At 33.4% G+C, this 18,786-nt stretch overlaps 2 protein-coding genes and 1 long non-coding RNA gene across 3 annotated transcripts; 2 read left to right on the forward strand and 1 right to left on the reverse strand.

Annotated features, from left to right (window-relative positions):
• The first annotated feature begins 7,883 nt into the window (after positions 1-7,883).
• On the forward strand, positions 7,884-10,848 carry LOC113771565 (putative late blight resistance protein homolog R1B-12). Its single transcript, XM_027316139.1, has 2 exons — positions 7,884-10,502; positions 10,789-10,848. Exons 1-2 carry the CDS (start codon positions 7,884-7,886, stop codon positions 10,846-10,848), a joined length of 2,679 nt encoding a protein of 892 aa, XP_027171940.1.
• Positions 10,849-11,172: 324 nt separating this feature from the next.
• On the forward strand, positions 11,173-12,073 carry LOC113772252. The gene is made up of 2 exons (XR_003468509.1): positions 11,173-11,668; positions 11,784-12,073. It is a non-coding gene; the product is annotated as an uncharacterized LOC113772252 (long non-coding RNA).
• Positions 12,074-13,775: 1,702 nt separating this feature from the next.
• On the reverse strand, positions 13,776-15,580 carry LOC113771566 (probable protein S-acyltransferase 1). Its single transcript, XM_027316140.1, has 5 exons — positions 15,281-15,580; positions 14,930-15,096; positions 14,568-14,838; positions 14,245-14,478; positions 13,776-13,952 (listed from the first exon to the last, which is right to left on the reverse strand). The coding sequence occupies exons 1-5, from the start codon at positions 15,578-15,580 to the stop codon at positions 13,776-13,778; spliced, it is 1,149 nt and encodes a 382-aa protein (XP_027171941.1).
• Between the last annotated feature and the right edge of the window lie 3,206 nt (positions 15,581-18,786).

Here is an 18,786-nt window from a genome sequence, read left to right on the forward strand (position 1 = left end):
TCAGCAACTTATAAGATTAAGTTTAAATGCTGAATTGAATTATAAAACAAGGCCTAAATGGTTTCAATATGACATCAATCCCTCATTCTTTGTTTTGGTTCTTTAGTTACATGCACTTTAGGATACAGCACAAAGAATGTAAGCCAATTTTATTTTGTCCCGTAAAAGTTGTAAATTCTCTATGCTACAACTTAGAAGATAAAAGAGAATGCTAGAATTTTATACTAACCCCTAATTTTTGTATCTTTATTGTGTACCTTTAGCGTATAGAATAGAAAATTTCGGTCACTTCCTTACAAAAAGGTCGTATGTTCAAATCCAATTGTCAATATAAGAATGTGTTGGTAGACAATATGTACCTGTACGGTTGTGTTAGTGGGTAATCTGTAAGAATCCCTGTAAACAATCCATGATTTTAGAAACATGTCCTAACCCGTGGTGTTGATTAAAGCCAACCCCATCCAAACTTTTTGCTACCAAAATTTTTTTTTTTTATTTACTTGAATTCTCCTACTTTGCCTTTGGGAAACAACAAATTATATCCACTTAAATGGATTTGGATGATCCAAATAAATTCAATGGTTTTAAATAGACAACCATCTAAACCCAATTATGTTGGTGGCTTTAAATGGATTATCCATATCATCCATATATATCCACTTAATTTAAAAAAGAGAAAAAACACATTGTGATTGCAAATATTTATAAAAAAGTGGGATGGAATTTTGTGGGTCCATGTATTATTTACTTCATAACTTCCTTATATGCCAAGTTGTCAATAGCATTAATTGCATTTTATTCACTTCTAGTTCTTAGACTTCTTCCATCCTTTTCAAAATTGTATTTTAGTCTCTACACTTTTTTTTTAATTAAACTCTTATATAGTAATGACAGCAAACTTGCACATTCTAAAGTAAAGAAAAACAAGAATGTATCATACAGTGTGAAAGTAATTTTTTATTTTTTATTCTTTTATTTATAATTAGATTTTTCTAACGAGTGTCCCTGCGACATTGGTTAAGATATATAAATGACACCTTCTTTTTTTTTTTTTTAATAAGTGGAAGATCTTGAATCTATGACCTCCTACTTATAATCCTTCTCCCTTTATCATCCAACCCAACCCTCAAAAAAAAAAACACCTAATTTACTAAGTAAATATAAGGTAGCTTGTATATCAATATTATAATAATGAGTTTCATACATTTCTAGGTACTATGTGCTCATGTGATGAAAATATTTTATTTATCAAATAATATAAGACCTTTTATTGGAACTCTATTTTTATTCAAGGCATCCCTCTTGAACAGAGTGCAAAAAATTGGAAAAATAAACTTCCTTCCATTGTAAAGCCATATTCAATTCACCCAAAAGTTATAATAATGTAGCCAAGTTAGTATTTGTTCATTACTTTACGAGATGATACTTTAAGTAATGATTTAAGGTTAAATTGACCACGGTAGTTACATTTTCTTAGAACTAAAATAATTTAAAACTGCTTTTATGAAGAATAAAATGGAGTAATAGCACAAGCATTTGTTATTACCAAAGTTTTCTTGGTGATTTAAGGATAGAATTTGGGGGATCTATATCTTTTTGGAAAAAAACATTTGGATCTTAAATTTAGGATTTGGGAAAGTAAATGGATAAATGGATGGATCATGGTTTTACACTATCCATTTAAATGACATCCATTTATTAAATGGTTTTAATTGGATTGGATCAATTTGATCCACTATCCATTTAACTAAAACTATTTATCGACCATATATCCATTTTGCCACTTTTATATCTCACTATGTATTAACATGAAATCTTATTTACCATAATATATTAGTCAATAGCGTACCGTGTCAGTTTACATTTAGAATTTCATTTCTTCAACTTGTAAAGTTTGCCTGGAAAATTTATTTAAAAAAAAAAAAAGAACAATATTGTCATTGTTTCTGATACCAATTTTAGTCGCGACGGATCTTCTGTCCCACACCCTGTGCCATTCTCTGTCCCACTTTTTATTATATTGATATTTCTCCTTCATAAACATCATGTTTTAGCTCTTTTTTGTTTCCTTATGATCCAATAACTATAAATTCAGTAATACACAAAATTTAACAAACTCAAAAAATCAAAATGTATAAAAATGAGATTTTTTATGAATTTTCTGCTACATTTTTAATTTTCTATTATATATTACTTTTTTGAATCTGTTGTATTTATTTTTTACTGAATTTATAGTTATTGGATCATAAGGAAACAAAAAAGAGCTAAAACATGATGTTTATGAAGGGGAAATAGCAATATAGTAAAAAGTGGGACAGAGAATGGCACAGGGTGTGGGACAGAAGATCCGTTGCGAATTTTAGTGGCGTGATCTGTCAATAATCTTTTGTCTCTATAACTTTTGAATATAACCGACGGTCGTGCTTCAGGCCGGCCGCTGCTGGCGCCTCCACTTGCGACAATTTGTCTTCTTCATTAGTAATGGGACAACAATGATATAAACTATAAAGGCACTCAAATAAAACAAAGGCATTCAAATAAAATAAAGGTAGTAAAACCGGTCGTCAATTTCAAGATAGCTAAACTAAACACAGGTTTGTATAGGAGTTAATCAAGATTTTAGTACTATACCAAACGGGATTTGGTGTAGTGAAGCAGAAAGATGATAGAACGCGTAGGCTTTGTAAGGAGTAATTGCAAAATCCTCAGCTTCTTCCTTCTCTTAATACTAGACTAGATGTACACGAATGGAGTAAATAATTTTATCTTTCATAATTTCGCATCTTTCAATGGAAGTACTCATTCATAGGTGAACAATCTTGGATACAAATTTTGAATCCTTTGAGAAAATGGAGAGTCTGAAAGGAAATGCGCATGCTAAACAAATTTTGAGATCAAGGCATCTAAGCTGAATTCTGGTCCGGATACAAGCTTTCAAGGAAACTTTCACATTAACCAATGAAATTAAAATTGAGTGCAGGCGCAAGGTCTCTTTCAATCAGAATAATTGCTTGACAATAGTCTGATTACTGTAATAAAAAATTTATTAGGTTGCAAACTGATAATATATATAAAAAGGATTCAATATTGACGTATTGTCATTGTTGTGAGACCACTTTTCTTGGTTTAATCTATCAATGATCTTGTCTGCATAATTTTTTGAAATAATCTACAATTCTGCTTCAGGCCGGCTGCTGCTGCTGCACTTGCACTTGCACTTGCGAAGATGTCAGTCACAGTCATTAGTTGGCCTGCAAATATAGATGTCACCGAGTCATGATATTAACCAGCTACGTGCGCACATCAGGAGTACTATCACTATGTATATATGCGATCTAGATAATTTTTTTTTTGATAAACGATATAATATCATACAATGAAATATGCACTAATGTGGCAGAAAATACTTTAATTATATCACAGATATAATAAATCTGAAGAATCACTACATTGTGAAACTCAACAAAGTTGAAATTTAGAATATTTATGTATGCCAACGCTATCTGATTTACTATCCAACTGGTTTAAACTCAAATTGGATGCTGAGATCTAATAAAATGACCTAAGAAATTCCAATGATCTAGAAAAATTCACCCTAAAGTTGATGAAACATATGAAAGTATTCATGTTAAAACATCAATAAATAGATTAACACGAAATGTTCACTAATTAACTATTCATTAGGGATTAGTACCACCTAATTTTTTTCATTTACATGTCCAAAAATCCAAAAAGATTCATCAGATAGCACTCGTCAATGTGTGAAGAATAGGACCAAAAAGAAATACAAGCTTTCATATAAAATACCAGTATAACCCTAGTTTCCCTCAATAAGAAAAATAGTTCAGTTATAAAGGGGTTTCAAGTTAGGTTTGTACAGGAGATATAACCAAGGGTGTTTGCTTGTAATTAACCAAGACTATTGTGTTACATAAGCTGCGGAACGGTAAGATTTTGTACATAGTCATATCATAAAACAGAAATATTGTTCCAAAATTTACATAATTTTAGTGTTCATTTGACATGAACTTTAACAAAATGCCAAGAAATTGGAAAGCAATTTACAATTTTGGCCATAGGTTACCGAGCTAATTTCTCCTCATGTTGAACTTGAATCTCAAATTTCTTTCTCTGCAAAATGATTTTAAGAAGCTAGAAAATGCTAAGCGTGTTATCTCATCAGCCCGGACAACTCAATTAAGATTTTGAATAGATTTAGTAACCAATGGAGCACTTTACCCTAGTTTTAGATATCAACTTCATGTTTCCAACACCTCCCCCACTTGAACAATGATTTACACAACATGTTAATTAAAATTTTCTTAAGTGATGATTTTCTTATGTGACTTAAAACATCCCAAAAGATTTTGTCTCGTAACATTTAGAATTGTGTTCGTAATAGACCAAAAAGCAATGAAGGCTTTCAGATAAATTATTAGTATAGGCAGTGTTGCCTCGACAAGAAAAACAGGTAAGAAGGGTGTTGAATGTTGAGATTCTGAAGGCAAGCTTCAAATGTCCAAATGTCTGAATGATACGTCTAACTGGCTATGAATGCAGACCATACATAAGTTAATAACAATAAGGCTCAAAAAAATAACAATAAAGAGAAAAAAAAATGTTCCATGCCCCCTGTCCCTCCCAATATCAAACGTGTTATCTTGTTTTATTTTTCTCTTTATCTATTATTATTACTATTACTATATTAAAAGTATGGCGAGATTTGGCATTATAAGTTGTAAGCACTTTTTTTATCTTAATTTATGCTGTTTCCATATTACCCCAAGTTATTGTATTTTAATTGTGGTAATAATTAAAATATGAAACATTCCAAATGAATATATCTCAATAATAATGGTAATTAAAATGAAAAATTCCCTATTTAAACTATTTAGCGACCCTCACATTTCATCTCCAATTTTTATGTGCATCAAAGTTTCTTATTCGAAACAATTTCTTACTCAAAATAGTTTGACAACTTCATTAACCACAATTTTAAGATTGTAAAAAAAAATATTAGTATAAAAAAAATAGATGCTCTTAGAACAAAAGAGAATAAGAAAAGAGCCCATATTCATTTGGAGAATCTTGATATGAATATCATGAGACAGGTACATAATTATGTGCCTTCTATCAATATAAAGAAATACTAAAAGTAAAGCAAAAATAAAAGAATCCAACTATTTCTATCAATTGAAACTAAATAGCCATTTTAAGATAATTAAGCTGTATAAATCATTATATTATTATCAACCACAATAACACTTAGAAAAAATGTCAATAATCCAAATTCAACAATGCGCCTCATATTATTCAATTCAAATTCATAAAATTTTTTGTGAAAAGTTCAAGTGGAAAGATATAAAGTAAAATGTTCATGCGAAATTGGATATGAGCACGATTCATATATTTTATTCTTAAATAATTAATTCATTCTAACTATACAATTGCATTTCATTTGTCTTAGCAAGGGAAAATAATATTTAAAATGTTCATACAATTTTTTTTATTTCTTAAAATTTATTGATTTCATCATAAACTTAACTTTGGGGTTTATTTTTAAGTAAGAAAAGGCACGTCTAGACTCTGGTTCATAAACGAGCTTTCCAAAAGGGTAAAGAAAGGGGTGAGTGTGGTGAAAATTATTAGAATGACAAAATCTAACTAATCAATTTATTTATTCTAATACCCCTTTCGAAATTGATTTTACGATTTAAGTCTTTATTTTACTAACAATTATGAATTCTATTTACTAGGCTCACACTTGACATGTATGCATATATTTCCTGTTTAGCAATTTTTTTTGTACAATATTTTTAAAAAATAATATTATGATTTTATGGTAAAAATATTGTGAGTATACAACAACTTTGGTGAAAAATAACCGAATTAGGAATTATTTATCAAAGCTGAATCCATAATTTACCGAAAAGATCAACATAAATTAAAAAAAAAGAAAACTCAAAATAAATTCAAAAATAATTGATCAAAGAGTTCATATTTAGATGGACTTTGGAATAATAATTGGTTAACGAAAATATGACATGTTTTATTATCAGGTAAACAATCAAATTTCACAAATATATATATATATATATATATATATATATATATATATAAAAGACATGTTATATTTGGGTTAATATAATCACGTGCAAAGTACGCGAACTATTGCTAGTTTATTAAATGGATTGTTGATTGAATTCTTGTTGTTAATCTCAAAATTAAATTAAAGTCCTACTTCATTGACATAAGCAATTATAATAACGTGCAAGATTAATCAAAATAATTTGGCAGTATGGTGTGATTAACCCGGTTGCGAAATTAGTGCCGCTAGATGTATTAAAAGATTGTTAAGAGCGTAATTAATGCTGTATTATTCAAACATTTGGACTAATGACTAAGTGCAATGGAGTCGTTTTCTATAATTTTTTTAAAAATAATCCAAGAAATGTCCATTGACTATTTGTCCTTTCTTTTCTATATACTAGCAATCTATCACCAGAGCAAGAGAAGAGCACTCGATTGTGAGGTTTTGCAGTTCTTATCTCCTTTCACATTTGAGAGTTGTCTCATCTCTAAATTGAGATCTCTGCTGGTTCTCTTATTAATCTTTGATTAGATGGCCTCCAATACTATAGTATTACTTGCATTTCTTCCGCTTTGGATCGGATGCTTTCCGTCCAATTTTCAATTTAGTTGAAATCACAAGGAGTTATGATGTAGGTTTTTAAATCAAAAAAGAATTAAATTAAACGTTTGACAAAATACAAGAAGTTTTTGAATTTTACCCTTTTAATTTTGATTGAGATATGTGATTCCTCTGTTTTCCCAGACAATAAATATATTAAAACTTTATCATCTTATATATTAATAGGTTTTAAATTATAGAAATTACATATATAAGTGATATTCCATATATAACTAGGAAGATGTGTTGTTATTATTATTCAAACTTTTAAAATTTTCAAAAATTATCAAAATTATAGTACGACAAAATTTTATTATTTATAAGGTTATGTGAAAGGTCAAAATATTTTTCACAATATTTTAAAATATATAAATACAAAAAAATTTTAAATTATACATATAATCATGTATTATACAAGTATATTATGAGTACTTACCAACTAAGATGCTAAGTTTTAATCATTAATAAAACATTTTATTATTATTTCAAATAAACTTCCTAGTATTGGTTTGGTATAAGTTTTTTTAAGCAAAATAATACATTTGCGCCATAAATTAGTAAGTTTTGGTCATTAATCAAATTTACTATGTTATAAGTAAGAATTACTATTTATGTATGAAAACTTACTATTACTTGAACTAAACTTACTCTCCCAAAAGTATGTTTGGGATATAAAATATTAATTTATTTTTTAAAAAAGTAAGTTTCATCTTTATTCCAATTTACCTTTTGAGACACAAAAGTTACTAATTATTACGGTTAACTTACTATTTTAGATAAGAAACTTGCTTCCTTATTTTTAGGCATTATCCTATTTAGTGAATAGGTCAAACATGTAATCAAATAGTCGCTAAAAGTATAATAACCTGTTATATCAGATAAAAACTGTTTAGTTACCATAACTATAGTTACTACAACATTTTCCAACTTCTATTTGTACCATTCAAGCAGTTGGACTAGTGGATAACGCATGTGCAGTGGGTCTTTTTTTCTTTCAATCATCCAAGAAGTATCCAATGACTATTTGTCATTTACTTTCTGGACACTAGCAATCAACGTGCAGAAAAGGGGAGAGCACTTATTTTTGAGGTTTTGCAGATCTTTCTCGTCTCCTTTCATATTTGGGAACTGTTTCATCTCTTAAATTGAGATCGATACATTCTGGTTCCCTTGTTGATCTTCCTTTTATTAGATGGCCTCCACTAGTATCACTTGTATTACTTCCATCTTGGATGATCTGCAAGCGCTGGATTATCCAGAATTTCCAAATTGGCCGCAGAAGTACCTGAGACGCATGAGACACATGCGAAGATATCTGAGAACATTTCTTCTGTGTGCGAGAAAATACAGCAACCATGATGTGCAATTACTATTTGACAACAAAAAGAACCAGGCAGATAATCATCATGCAAGCCTAGAAGCTCTGGCAGTTCGGATTGGAGATGTTATTCCCAAGTGGGCAAAGGAGATCCAATCTTCTGATCAGCCTTGGAAAGTGGTCCATGATTTAGAAAAAGACATGGAATCCTTCGAACAAGAAATTTGCGAATGGTACGTCTTTTTCTTGGGTTCCTCGTCACGGCAGTCCAGTAATTCGGTCGTTCGAAAAGATGACCTTATGGAATTCATGGATTCTCTTCTGGAGAATCTAGTGAATTATCTTCCAAGGAGTCGGCTGCCACATCAAGTTGGACTAATTAAAGCCCTTGAAGAGAAGCTGGCGTTCATGAAAAACTTCATCCGTTTTCTCACACTGCATGGCGTTGAAAACACAGAATTGGGACCTTTGTTGGTTCACACTGAAGCTGTGGCTATCAATGCAGCAGGCCTCTCTTATAAGTTCCAGTTTAAGAAGGGTTTCGGATCGCCCAAGGATATCAAGGAAAGCATTTCGGAACTGCCGCAGAAGATTATTCCTGTTGAACCGCAAGTCCTTGAGACTTGTATCAAGGCCCTGATTGCTTCAAAATTATCAAGACAATCATACGGAGATACAGATGAGCGCATATTGAGAGACTTCTACCATTCTCTCCTGTGTAATCTTTGGGAGAAACTAAAGCATGGTACTTGTCCTGTGATTTTGCGTCAACTACAAATGTTTTACGAGGGGCTCAATTCCTTGAGAACCATTTTGAAGGAGAAGCCAAAGGAGTTCGATGAGAAAGTAAGAGATCCTACTCGAGTCGTGAAATGTTATGGAGGAGATTTTATTTCCCCACTCTCTCTGAATGCAATCAAAGACGCCATACAAGCCAAGGATATGGATATCGTGTGTTCTGAGTTATTGGAAATAATTAAGCTCATCGATGCAGTAATCACAGAGAAGTGTCCAGAATCATCATCATTCACTTTTCCTACGACCAATGGACTGGGCTTTGTTGATTCCCTTCTAGAAAAGATGATGGATGTGACAAGTTCTGAGGCCGGCTCGATTGCTTTGATCGATCATCCAATTCAAAAAGTCCAGGAAGTACTTGTTTGTTTACGTTCTTTGCTGTGGAAAATTGTGGAGCTGCAAAATGAAGATGAGGAGGTCCAGGCAATTTGGAATCGTATTGTTGGGGTGGCATACAGGATAGAGCTTTTTATTGACTCCTTAATAACTGGAAATATCTTAGATTCTTCTTCAATGTCCATTCATTCCATTTTAGAAGAAATGAACATCATTAAAGCTGCGGCCTTGAAGATTTGTGATAGCGACAGACTTGGTGGAAAAGTTAAGGAAGTAACGAAGAGATTCAATCACATGCCACAAGAAGGAAGTAAGCCAATAGTCAATGATGTGGTGGTGGGATTCGAGGATGAGACGGCATCGATAATCAATGGACTCAGATATGGATCACGCCAAGTGAAAATTGTTTCCATTGTGGGTATGCCGGGATGCGGTAAGACAACTTTGGCTAGAAAAGTGTACAATGATTCTTCAGTGAATTCCCATTTTCAAGAGCGTGCTTGGTGTACTGTTTCTCAAATATATCAAAAGAGAAATCTGTTGCTTCAAATTTTGACTTGTATTGAGTCCAAGCTTCCTGAGGATGTTTTTAAGATGGGTGAAGAAGATCTGGCTCTTCAAGTCAAAAGACGTTTGCTGAAAAACAGATATCTCATTGTTTTGGACGATGTATGGGACATTGATGCATGGAACGGATTGGAAGCCTCATTCCCTGATGATGGAAATGGAAGTAGAGTTATCTTGACAAGTCGGCTCCGTGGTGTTGCTCCGCAAGCCAAACTCGACCATGAACCGTATTCTCTTCCTCAACTCACTCCTAATGAGACCTGGGATTTGCTAAAAGGGAAGTTATATCCTGGACAAGATTTGGCTCCTCCAGAACTATGTGAAATTCGACAGCAAGTCGTGGAAATGTGTCAAGGACTACCTCTTACGGTTGTCATTCTTGCCGGAATTCTCTCAAGGATGGACCGATATGGTTGGAAAGAAGCTGTGGAAGGTTTAAGTTCAAGGAATGTTTCTAGTACGGAACAATGTACCGCTACATTAGAGCTGAGTTACAAACATTTACCTGATACTTTGAAGGCATGTTTTCTTTATTTTGGAGCCTTTCCAGAAGACCATGAACACAATACCAAGAGGTTGATTTCTCTATGGGTCGCTGAAGGACTTGTTCAAAAAACTCAGCTCAAGAGATCAGAGGATGTGGCAAATGATTACCTGATGGAACTTATTAGCAGAAGCTTAGTCATAGTTTCGAAACCAAGATCCATTGATGGGGTCAAAGCTTGTCGCATTCACGATTTGTTATATGAGTTTTGTGTGACAAAAGCCAAAGAAGAAAAGCTTTTGCAGCGGGTACGTAGGTATGATGACTTATCTGCTTTCACTGTGCCATGCTACCTACGCCGCTTATGCATTATTGATTCTAAGGTCGAGCACTTTGACAACTTGAGGTTATTTTCTCCTGCCATACGCAGTCTATTATTATTCAGTCACAATGAAGACAGTATTAGTTTTGACCTTCGATTCATTTTTCACATCATCAAACTTGTCAAAGTGTTAGATTTGAGCCAAATTGGACTCGACCCCTTTCCTAGAGAGGTAGAACTGCTTGTTCACTTGCGCTACTTGGCAATTCTAGGTCGAGGTAAAATCAGTCTCCCATCATCAGTATGCAATCTCCCGAATTTGGAAACTTTGATTTGGCAAAATTCTTCAACTCATCGTTCAGTTTCACTACCAGATACCATATGGAACCTGAAGAAACTAAGGCATTTACAACTAATTGATGAGGTCGATAAGCATTATTGTTTTTTTTTCCCTAGAGACAATCTTGACAACTCGTCACAGTTGCGTGACTTAGATTTCTTGTCCTGTTTGTCTCTCGATCCTGAGGAAAACATCAGCAAGCTGTTGAGAAAGTTTCCAAATATCCGCAAGCTGAGATGCTCTGTCAATCTGAAGCCAGATGTTCAATATCATGTAGCAATGAATTGTCTAAGTCAGTTGGAATCACTCAGTCTGAGTTGCGTTATTTACGGCGGTGACCGATATCAGTTAGATTTCCAATTTCCTTTGACTATTAAAAAATTGACCCTATCTTATTTTCGCTTGCCATGGAGCAAAATGGCAGCAATTGGAAATCTACCCAATCTTGAGGTGCTCAAATTACTCAAACAAGCCTTTGAGGGGGAAATATGGGAAATGGAAGTAGAGAAGTTCCCTAAAGTTCGTTTCTTGAAATTAGCTTCCTTGAACATTGTGAAGTGGACAGCCTCCTCCGAGTATGAGTACGAGGAGCAGTACTATTTTCCTCGTCTCCAGAAGCTAGTATTGGATCGCTGTGGAGCGTTGCAGGAGATCCCTTCTTGTTTGGGAAATAGTTATGCCCTTGAAATAATTGAGGTGTCAAAATGTCCCAGCTGTACCAGTTCATTGGAGGAAATTCAGGAAGAGCAAAGAAGCAATGGATATACCGATCTGAAGATCCTTACCTCATAATGGACGATTGATCTTCTCAAGTAAGTTTTTTAAGTCCTTAACTTATGTACTGCTACGGGTTATGTGTATCTGTTTAGCATCAAGATCAAGTTGTTCTTTTTCTTAATAGTTTTTCTTTTTCTTTTTTGTAATTAGTACTGGAAAGCTGCAAGTTTTTGGAGGAGATCCCTTCTTGTTTGGAAAATCTATCAACTCTTGAAATAATTGAGGTGTCTAAATGTGCCAACCGTACCAGTTCAGTGGAGCAAATTCAGGAAGAGCAATTAAGCAGGGGAAATACACTGATCTGAAGATCCTTATTTCATGATGGATGATTGATCTTCATTCTACTTTTCTTTTTTAATCCTTTACTTCTGCACACATACTGGTTATGTTGTATCTGTTGAGCATCAATCAAGATCAAGTTGTTCTTGTTTTCTTTGCAAGTTTCTTGTTATTCCTGTGACCGAATCTTGTATTTTTTCAATAGTAGTGCTGTGCTCGCACAACTGAGTTTGCAAATTTTCCAAGAACTTATTGGTTTGAACTTTGAATTACAATAATATTCTATTGGGAGATTTCCGGTAGTTAACAAAATAACTTTTGATACAAGCATATACCAAAATTGATACAAGCACATTCCAAAATTGATTGTTGTACAAAATGAAGGAGGAAACCCAAAAAAAAAAAAATTCTTAAAACCCTCCCTAGATTCTTTCTGTTAACTACTAGACTTTAGATTCGAACCTTGAATCTAACATCAAGGAGAAGCCAAGTTAAGAGAGTTAATTGTGCTAACTTCACTTGAGCATCGTCATAATCCTAAAAGCTCTCTTTATTGTTTTAGAAAGATTATGAAACTTTTTGTAAAGTTGTTTATTAAACGTTTTAAATTGTTCTAAAATTGATATCTTGAAAACTATTGTATAATTTTCAAAATACAAAAGGCCTCCCAAAATAGGTAACATTCAGGAAAAATGTAGAGGGCAAGGTAAAAGTGGAACATTTTTTAAGAGATTTTAGCATAATTTTTAGGGCCACCCCAACTTATATAGTTTAAGGGGAAATAATGGCATCAAAGATGGACCTGGAAGGGCTCCTCCAAGTCCAGATACTCCTATCCAAAGATTTAGATAATTCTCCTGTTCATCCTTAAAATTCTAAAAATTTTCAAAAAGCCCTTTAAATTTGAATATTTTGGAGCCGCAACTATATATTTTAGTTTGCCAAAAAATCTACTCATATTATCTCTACCTTACCCCTGTATACTTTTGTTGTGGTTCTACAAGCGAAACACATTACATGAGCGAGTAGCTAAAAGTGAATTTATAGTATCCTAAAACATAAAAAACAGTTTTAGGTGACCGAAAGAAAATAGTACATACATTCTCTCTCATGCTGCGTTTGGATTCAAAATTTGATGAATAATTTGAAATTCTCTCAAATTCCTGTAGTTGTTTAGATTATTTAGTAAGAATTTGAATTCATAAATCACCAATTATTCAAATATTTAATATATATTTTGATAATTGGTGAATTATAAAGTCAAATGCTTCTTAATGAATCCAAATAATTGAAGTGATTTGGATGAATTTCAAATCTTTCATTAAATTCGTCAATCCATATGAAGCCATAAAGTTTTTTCACGACTGTATTGCATTGAAAACAGCTTTGCAAGTGATCTAACAAACAATAAACAAAAAATTATGCAAATAATAAATTTATTCTGGTAGTTTCAAAGAAATTGGATGGCAAAGAACCACTTCAATACTTGTTAAATGATTCAAACTCGACAGAATTCAAAATGCCTTTGCGCTAACGATGCTGAGTATATATGTTAGAGGCAAACTACCAATTTATAATTTGAAAATATACGGTTGAAGATTCAAAACATTTTCATCTTAATTTAACATAATAAATAGTGATGCATTTCCTCCTAATGACAAAATTAAAGTAACCAAACTTGGAAAACTTACATAAGCAAGTGTTGAGGTAGCCCCAAATGCAGCAAAATGTTTGAAACAATGAGGAAGTATGATTATGTAGTCACTAATTAAAAAGGTTCATAATCTATGCTATCCCTGTCCATCTTGTAATCAATCTGAGACTAGAAATTCAGCTAGCAACCGTACTAAATATGCAATAAAATCATTTGATGCTAATATCACTTAATCCACCAAACCATCCAGGCTCCAGATCTGCTCGAAAGTTGACTCTAGAGGGTGGTTGTGAAGCAAGTAGAGCCTCCTTAATGTTGTTTAGGATTCCTTTGTCATAGGGGTTTCCAGAGCTCACATACTTTTGGTGAAAATGCTCATAAGATGTCTGCACGAGGCATAATATAGAAATTCCATCATAATTTGTTTAAGCAGCTATTTAGACTGGCTTTCCCCTTCTATGTTTATATGCCAAAGCAGAAATTTCCTCAAAGCTGTGCACTTTAAATAATTGTTGTACCAAAAAATTCGGTACTGTTCTCAAAAGAATTGGCCGTTAATTAATCTATTTGACATACATGAAATACAATCATTAAAGAAAAATAGGCACTTATTCAACTTTGAGATAAACCGTGATGATATAAGTACTGTTGGCATAAATGAAAGTATAAAGGGCAAACCTGGTTTATAGCAATTAGATAAACATGATAACAAGAAAAGCCAGCAAGAAAGCACATGGCTACAAAACTGAATAATGTCAATGCCACTGTCTCCGGGTCATTTCTTAGCAATCCAATCAGCCCATTTCCATCTCCGGGCAATTTGTGATGTAGAGATTTGCATGAGAAGATGAATATGAAGGCAAACAAGAGCAATCCTGTCAATAGAAATGTTACGTGAAGCCGATAATTCCTCTGCATTTTGAAAGAAAAAAATTAGAAAGTTATAGTCAGTAAACTAATTTTAATGCCAGAAGGACTTGCAGGGCTGTCACCGTACATACCAGTCCCACACAATGCCCGATCCAGGGGCAATGGTGATCTAATTGTTGGATGCAATTGTTACAAGTTGCACAATGACAAGTTCTTGGCGGACGATAAATGTTACAAATGTTACAATACTTCAACTTCACCTCTATCCCATTTATGACAACTACCCTTGATCTCCTTCTGCGTTTACCAGCATCAATTGTTCCTAGATCATTTCTAGGAATTATACCAGGATCAATGGTACTGACATATACCAAGTTCACAAGAACCTGCATTGAGGGCAATATATAGTTACATCAGCAGAAGGGCATTCGGTTACGTTCACAACTTTCTCATACAAGAGTGTGTGTTTGTGTGTATGAAATTTAGTTTAGGACTAACAATTGTCGTCAAAATTGAAGATGTTACGATGATGGCCGGATTCCTTATGTCACTTGCAACATGAACCGCAAATGTCCAACTTGATAGAGTAATAGCAATGGCAGTTAAAATCAGCCCTTTTGGATCCGGACCACAAATCAGTCTCCCCTTGAAAAAGAATACCTACATTCAGAATAAGACGTCCAACATCAAATCCTCCATTTTTTTTTTTTTTTTTGCGTAAGCATCAAATCCTCCATTTCTCCTTTGATTTAAACCAATAAACTAAAAACTTTATCAAGATTCAGCAAAGTGCAATGATAAGAAATAGCTTTGGAATGTAGAGCAAGAGCAAATGGAGGATTACATTGTTTCCAGGCCAAAAATGGTAAACTCTTGCTTGTTCAAGTTCGTCGCCGCCTCGACAAAATCGAAAAGATTTTTCTTGAACCACCCTTTTGAACCCAATTATTTTCTCCCAAAGAGAAGAAAGCAGTTTCTTGCTTTTTGCTTGAAAACCAACTTCAGAATTCTTATCTACCTTCTTTCCTGATGACATAGTACTTTCTGTAGGTTGATCAATTTCTAATGAGGCAGCATTATCGATAGCTTGAGCGACTGAAGAATTTAGGCTGCCGTCTTTCTCTTCACTCGCCATCCTCTCCATTCTCTCTGTGTTTCTACTATCTAGACTCAAATTAAGAACTTCAATTGGTAGATGATAACCAACCCGGTTGAAACTTGTGACTGGAAAAGATATTTCAGAAAACTGGAAGCGGTTACTATTTTTGTCTTCATTAGGTCCAAGCCATCGGGTTAAAGCGTGCACGCACTACCCGGATGCAACATAAAGGAAAAAAAGCCTGTAAACTCACTGATCCATTTTGCACACAGGGGAGGAACCCACTGAAATGGATGGGTCAGCGGATTCCCAGTGGATGCTAGATTGAACCAGTAGATCGCTATAATAAATTTGGGTGTGTTTGGATAGGAGATTATTATAGTTATTATTTGAAATAATGACTATAATATCTTTTGTGATATGATATATGTGAGATAAAAATTTGTATTGAAAAATGTGTTTGTAATGCAAGTAAATAATTTTTTGACAAATAGCTGCAATCGAAACATAGCTGTAGTTTTTTAATACAAAATATGTCGTATGACATCACTAAATAATGTTATAGTAAATTTTTACTTAATTTAACGAGTTATAGAATGCTAATAATTGTGAGAGTTATGACAAATAAAAATGTAATTAGTAATCTACCCATCCTTAGTTTTAGTATGAATCTTGTTAAGAAGTTATAAGGATACAAATGCCATTCAGAGTGACCTTCGTTTTGAGAATTAATTGTTGCAATATATCATTTTGTTAATATATTTCTAATTTTTAAAACAGATTTTGAGCAACAAGTTTTAGTAAAAATTTCCAAATGAGTTTTTGTCCACCAACGCCTGGATAGTTCCCAGTAGGAAAGGCATGAGCAAAGCCTTCCTTAACAATGGAATACTGCAATTCGCCGATTGTTGCACCAGACTCAATGCAAGCACTATTTCCTTCAATATCAAAGCTAATTGACCTAAGTCAAGTATGATGAATGGAACTTCAGACCTATAGGACGTGCCCTCGAAATCATGGCCGCCACTTCGAATCCTCATTTGTACTCCATTTCGTTTGCAGCACATGACTGTTGCTTCAACGTGATATATAGTATTCTAGAGGAGTGATTATTGCCAAAGGTTTTGCTTTTGTGCTTGATACAGAGAACCTAAGATTTTGGATTGAAGATTCCACTATGGCTAAATAAGAAGAGTTGTTGGGGAGATAAAAGAACATTCAGAGCTGAGATGTTTGATGACATGAAGCTATCAGGAATGGAACTTGAGTATGATGATGGAATTAGTAAGGAAAACAAGGCAGTGAATAACAGAAACAACAGAACTTTAGATGTTTCTGTCACCATTTTGGACTATGATTCCCATTAGACACAATGTAGACTCAAAACAACTATGAATTGCTCATCTTATTTTATATCCATTACAATTGATCGCGACTTATTGTCATATATATTAAGAAATACAGGCAAAGTTGGCCTGCAGGCCCGCTTTTAAAAAAAAAAAACTGTATTCTCTCTCTTGCATTGTCAGAAATCGTGATTATAAGACTTATTCTCGAGTGAAGACACTAGCTGGCTCCGAATATGCAGTTCTGGTCATTTAAGATTTTTTGCATTCCCAATCTTGTATCAATTAAATATACAAGTCTGCCTAGTTAATGAAATTTGTTTATTTGGGGCTCTCTTATCTTGTCAATTTGGGACAAAAAATTTGGTAGTTTTAATCTTAATAACTAGGCAGACTTGTTCTTTGCTCAAAACATATATGCAGTCAATGTATTTTTTGGAATGTCTATTACGAAAAAGCCATTTATTTTGTCCTTCTTTCAGGGTTGCCTCCGGCAATAAAGAGCCAAACGTCGAACTTGTGGAACCTTTGATGTAGTCTCACCAAGCATGTTAAGGTTAATATCTATTATTGTCTCATTTAATTTAGCTTAATAGCTTTTATGTGATCTTGTCAACTCATATTATGTTGCTTGATTTTTTTGCCTGCCAAATTCCATGACCAATCTGTCTTTAAATACGTACATTACTAGTTACCAACTCATTTCACCTTTAGAATAAGTGTCATTTGCTTCGAAGTCTTTCATGTTGGCTTATGCTAAATAAGCCTTAAAAATGTACAAAATCTGAATTAGAATGCGTTTGAAAGCATGATGATTAAGTGGTTTCAATATGACATCTATCCCTCATTCTTTGTTTTGATTCTTCAGTTACATGCACTTAGTACACAACACAAAGAATGTAAGCCAATTTTATTTTGTCCCACAAAAGTTGTAAATTCTCTGTGCTAAAGTATTAGCAACTTAAAAGATTAAGTTTAATTGAATGAATTGAGCTATCAAACAGATTCTAAATAGTTTCAATATGACATCAAACCCTTGTTCTTTGTAAATTCTCTATGCTACAACTTAGAAGATAAAAAAGAATGCTAGAACTTTATACCAACCTCTAATTTTTGTATCTTTATTGTGTACCTTTGGCATATAGAATAGAAAATTTTGGTCACTTCCTTACAAAAGATTGGATGTTCAAGTCTAATTGCTAATATAAGGATGTGTTGATAGACAATACGTACCTATAAGGCTATGTTGGTGGTCAATCTGTAAAAATTCCTGTAAACCTTCCATGGTTTCGGAGGCATGCCCTAACCCATGGTGTTGATTAAAGCCAATCCCATCCAAACTTTTTGGTACCAAAAATTTTTGTTTATTTACTTGAATTCTCCTACTTTGCCCTTAGGAAACAACAAAAAAAGGTGGCGAGTATGTTTTCCCTTTTTTTTTGTAAGCCTTTCAATATTTTGTGGTCAATTTCACTCTTTCATTTTTTTTTTAAGTATTGACTTGGAACATTTAATAGACTCAAATCTATTTACACTGGTTAAACAAATTAGTCTGCTTTAATTCAAGACTCAAGAAATACAAAAACAGCTAAATATATTTTCAAAAACTATTGACACATTTTACTATCTTTTTTTTTTCCGAACACGATAGATTTATTTCTATTTTATACTATGAAAAGGGGTGTGACCCATTAGGGCCAAGAGGGGGATTTGGAGGGATTGAACGACCACCAGTTCAGATGGTTGCGTAACCGTTGGCAAAACATTTCAAAAAGCTCTCTGGATTTTAGAATGCAAGTCAAGGGACTTGATCTCTTGATCAGCTACACCCACGTAAAGCCTTAAGACTCTCTTGGTGACTAACTAATCAAAATAGTTAGTTGACACATATTACCAACACCTTTT

This window comes from Coffea eugenioides, chromosome 5, assembly GCF_003713205.1.
Source record: "Coffea eugenioides isolate CCC68of chromosome 5, Ceug_1.0, whole genome shotgun sequence".
In the NCBI taxonomy this organism is placed as follows: domain Eukaryota; kingdom Viridiplantae; phylum Streptophyta; class Magnoliopsida; order Gentianales; family Rubiaceae; genus Coffea; species Coffea eugenioides.

Excerpts from the sequence above, each read along its gene's own strand:
- LOC113771565 (XM_027316139.1), top strand. The coding sequence starts at position 7,884 with ATGGCCTCCACTAGTATCACTTGTATTACTTCCATCTTGGATGATCTG. Across the intron at positions 10,503-10,788 it reads AAGAAAAGCTTTTGCAGCGG|GTCGAGGTAAAATCAGTCTC; the intron begins GTACGTAGGTAT and ends TGGCAATTCTAG.
- LOC113771566 (XM_027316140.1), bottom strand. The coding sequence starts at position 15,580 with ATGGAGAGGATGGCGAGTGAAGAGAAAGACGGCAGCCTAAATTCTTCA. Across the intron at positions 14,839-14,929 it reads ATTTTGACGACAATTGTTAG|ATTGCCCTCAATGCAGGTTC; the intron begins TCCTAAACTAAA and ends ATGTAACTATAT. Across the intron at positions 13,953-14,244 it reads ATCTAATTGCTATAAACCAG|ACATCTTATGAGCATTTTCA; the intron begins GTTTGCCCTTTA and ends TGCCTCGTGCAG.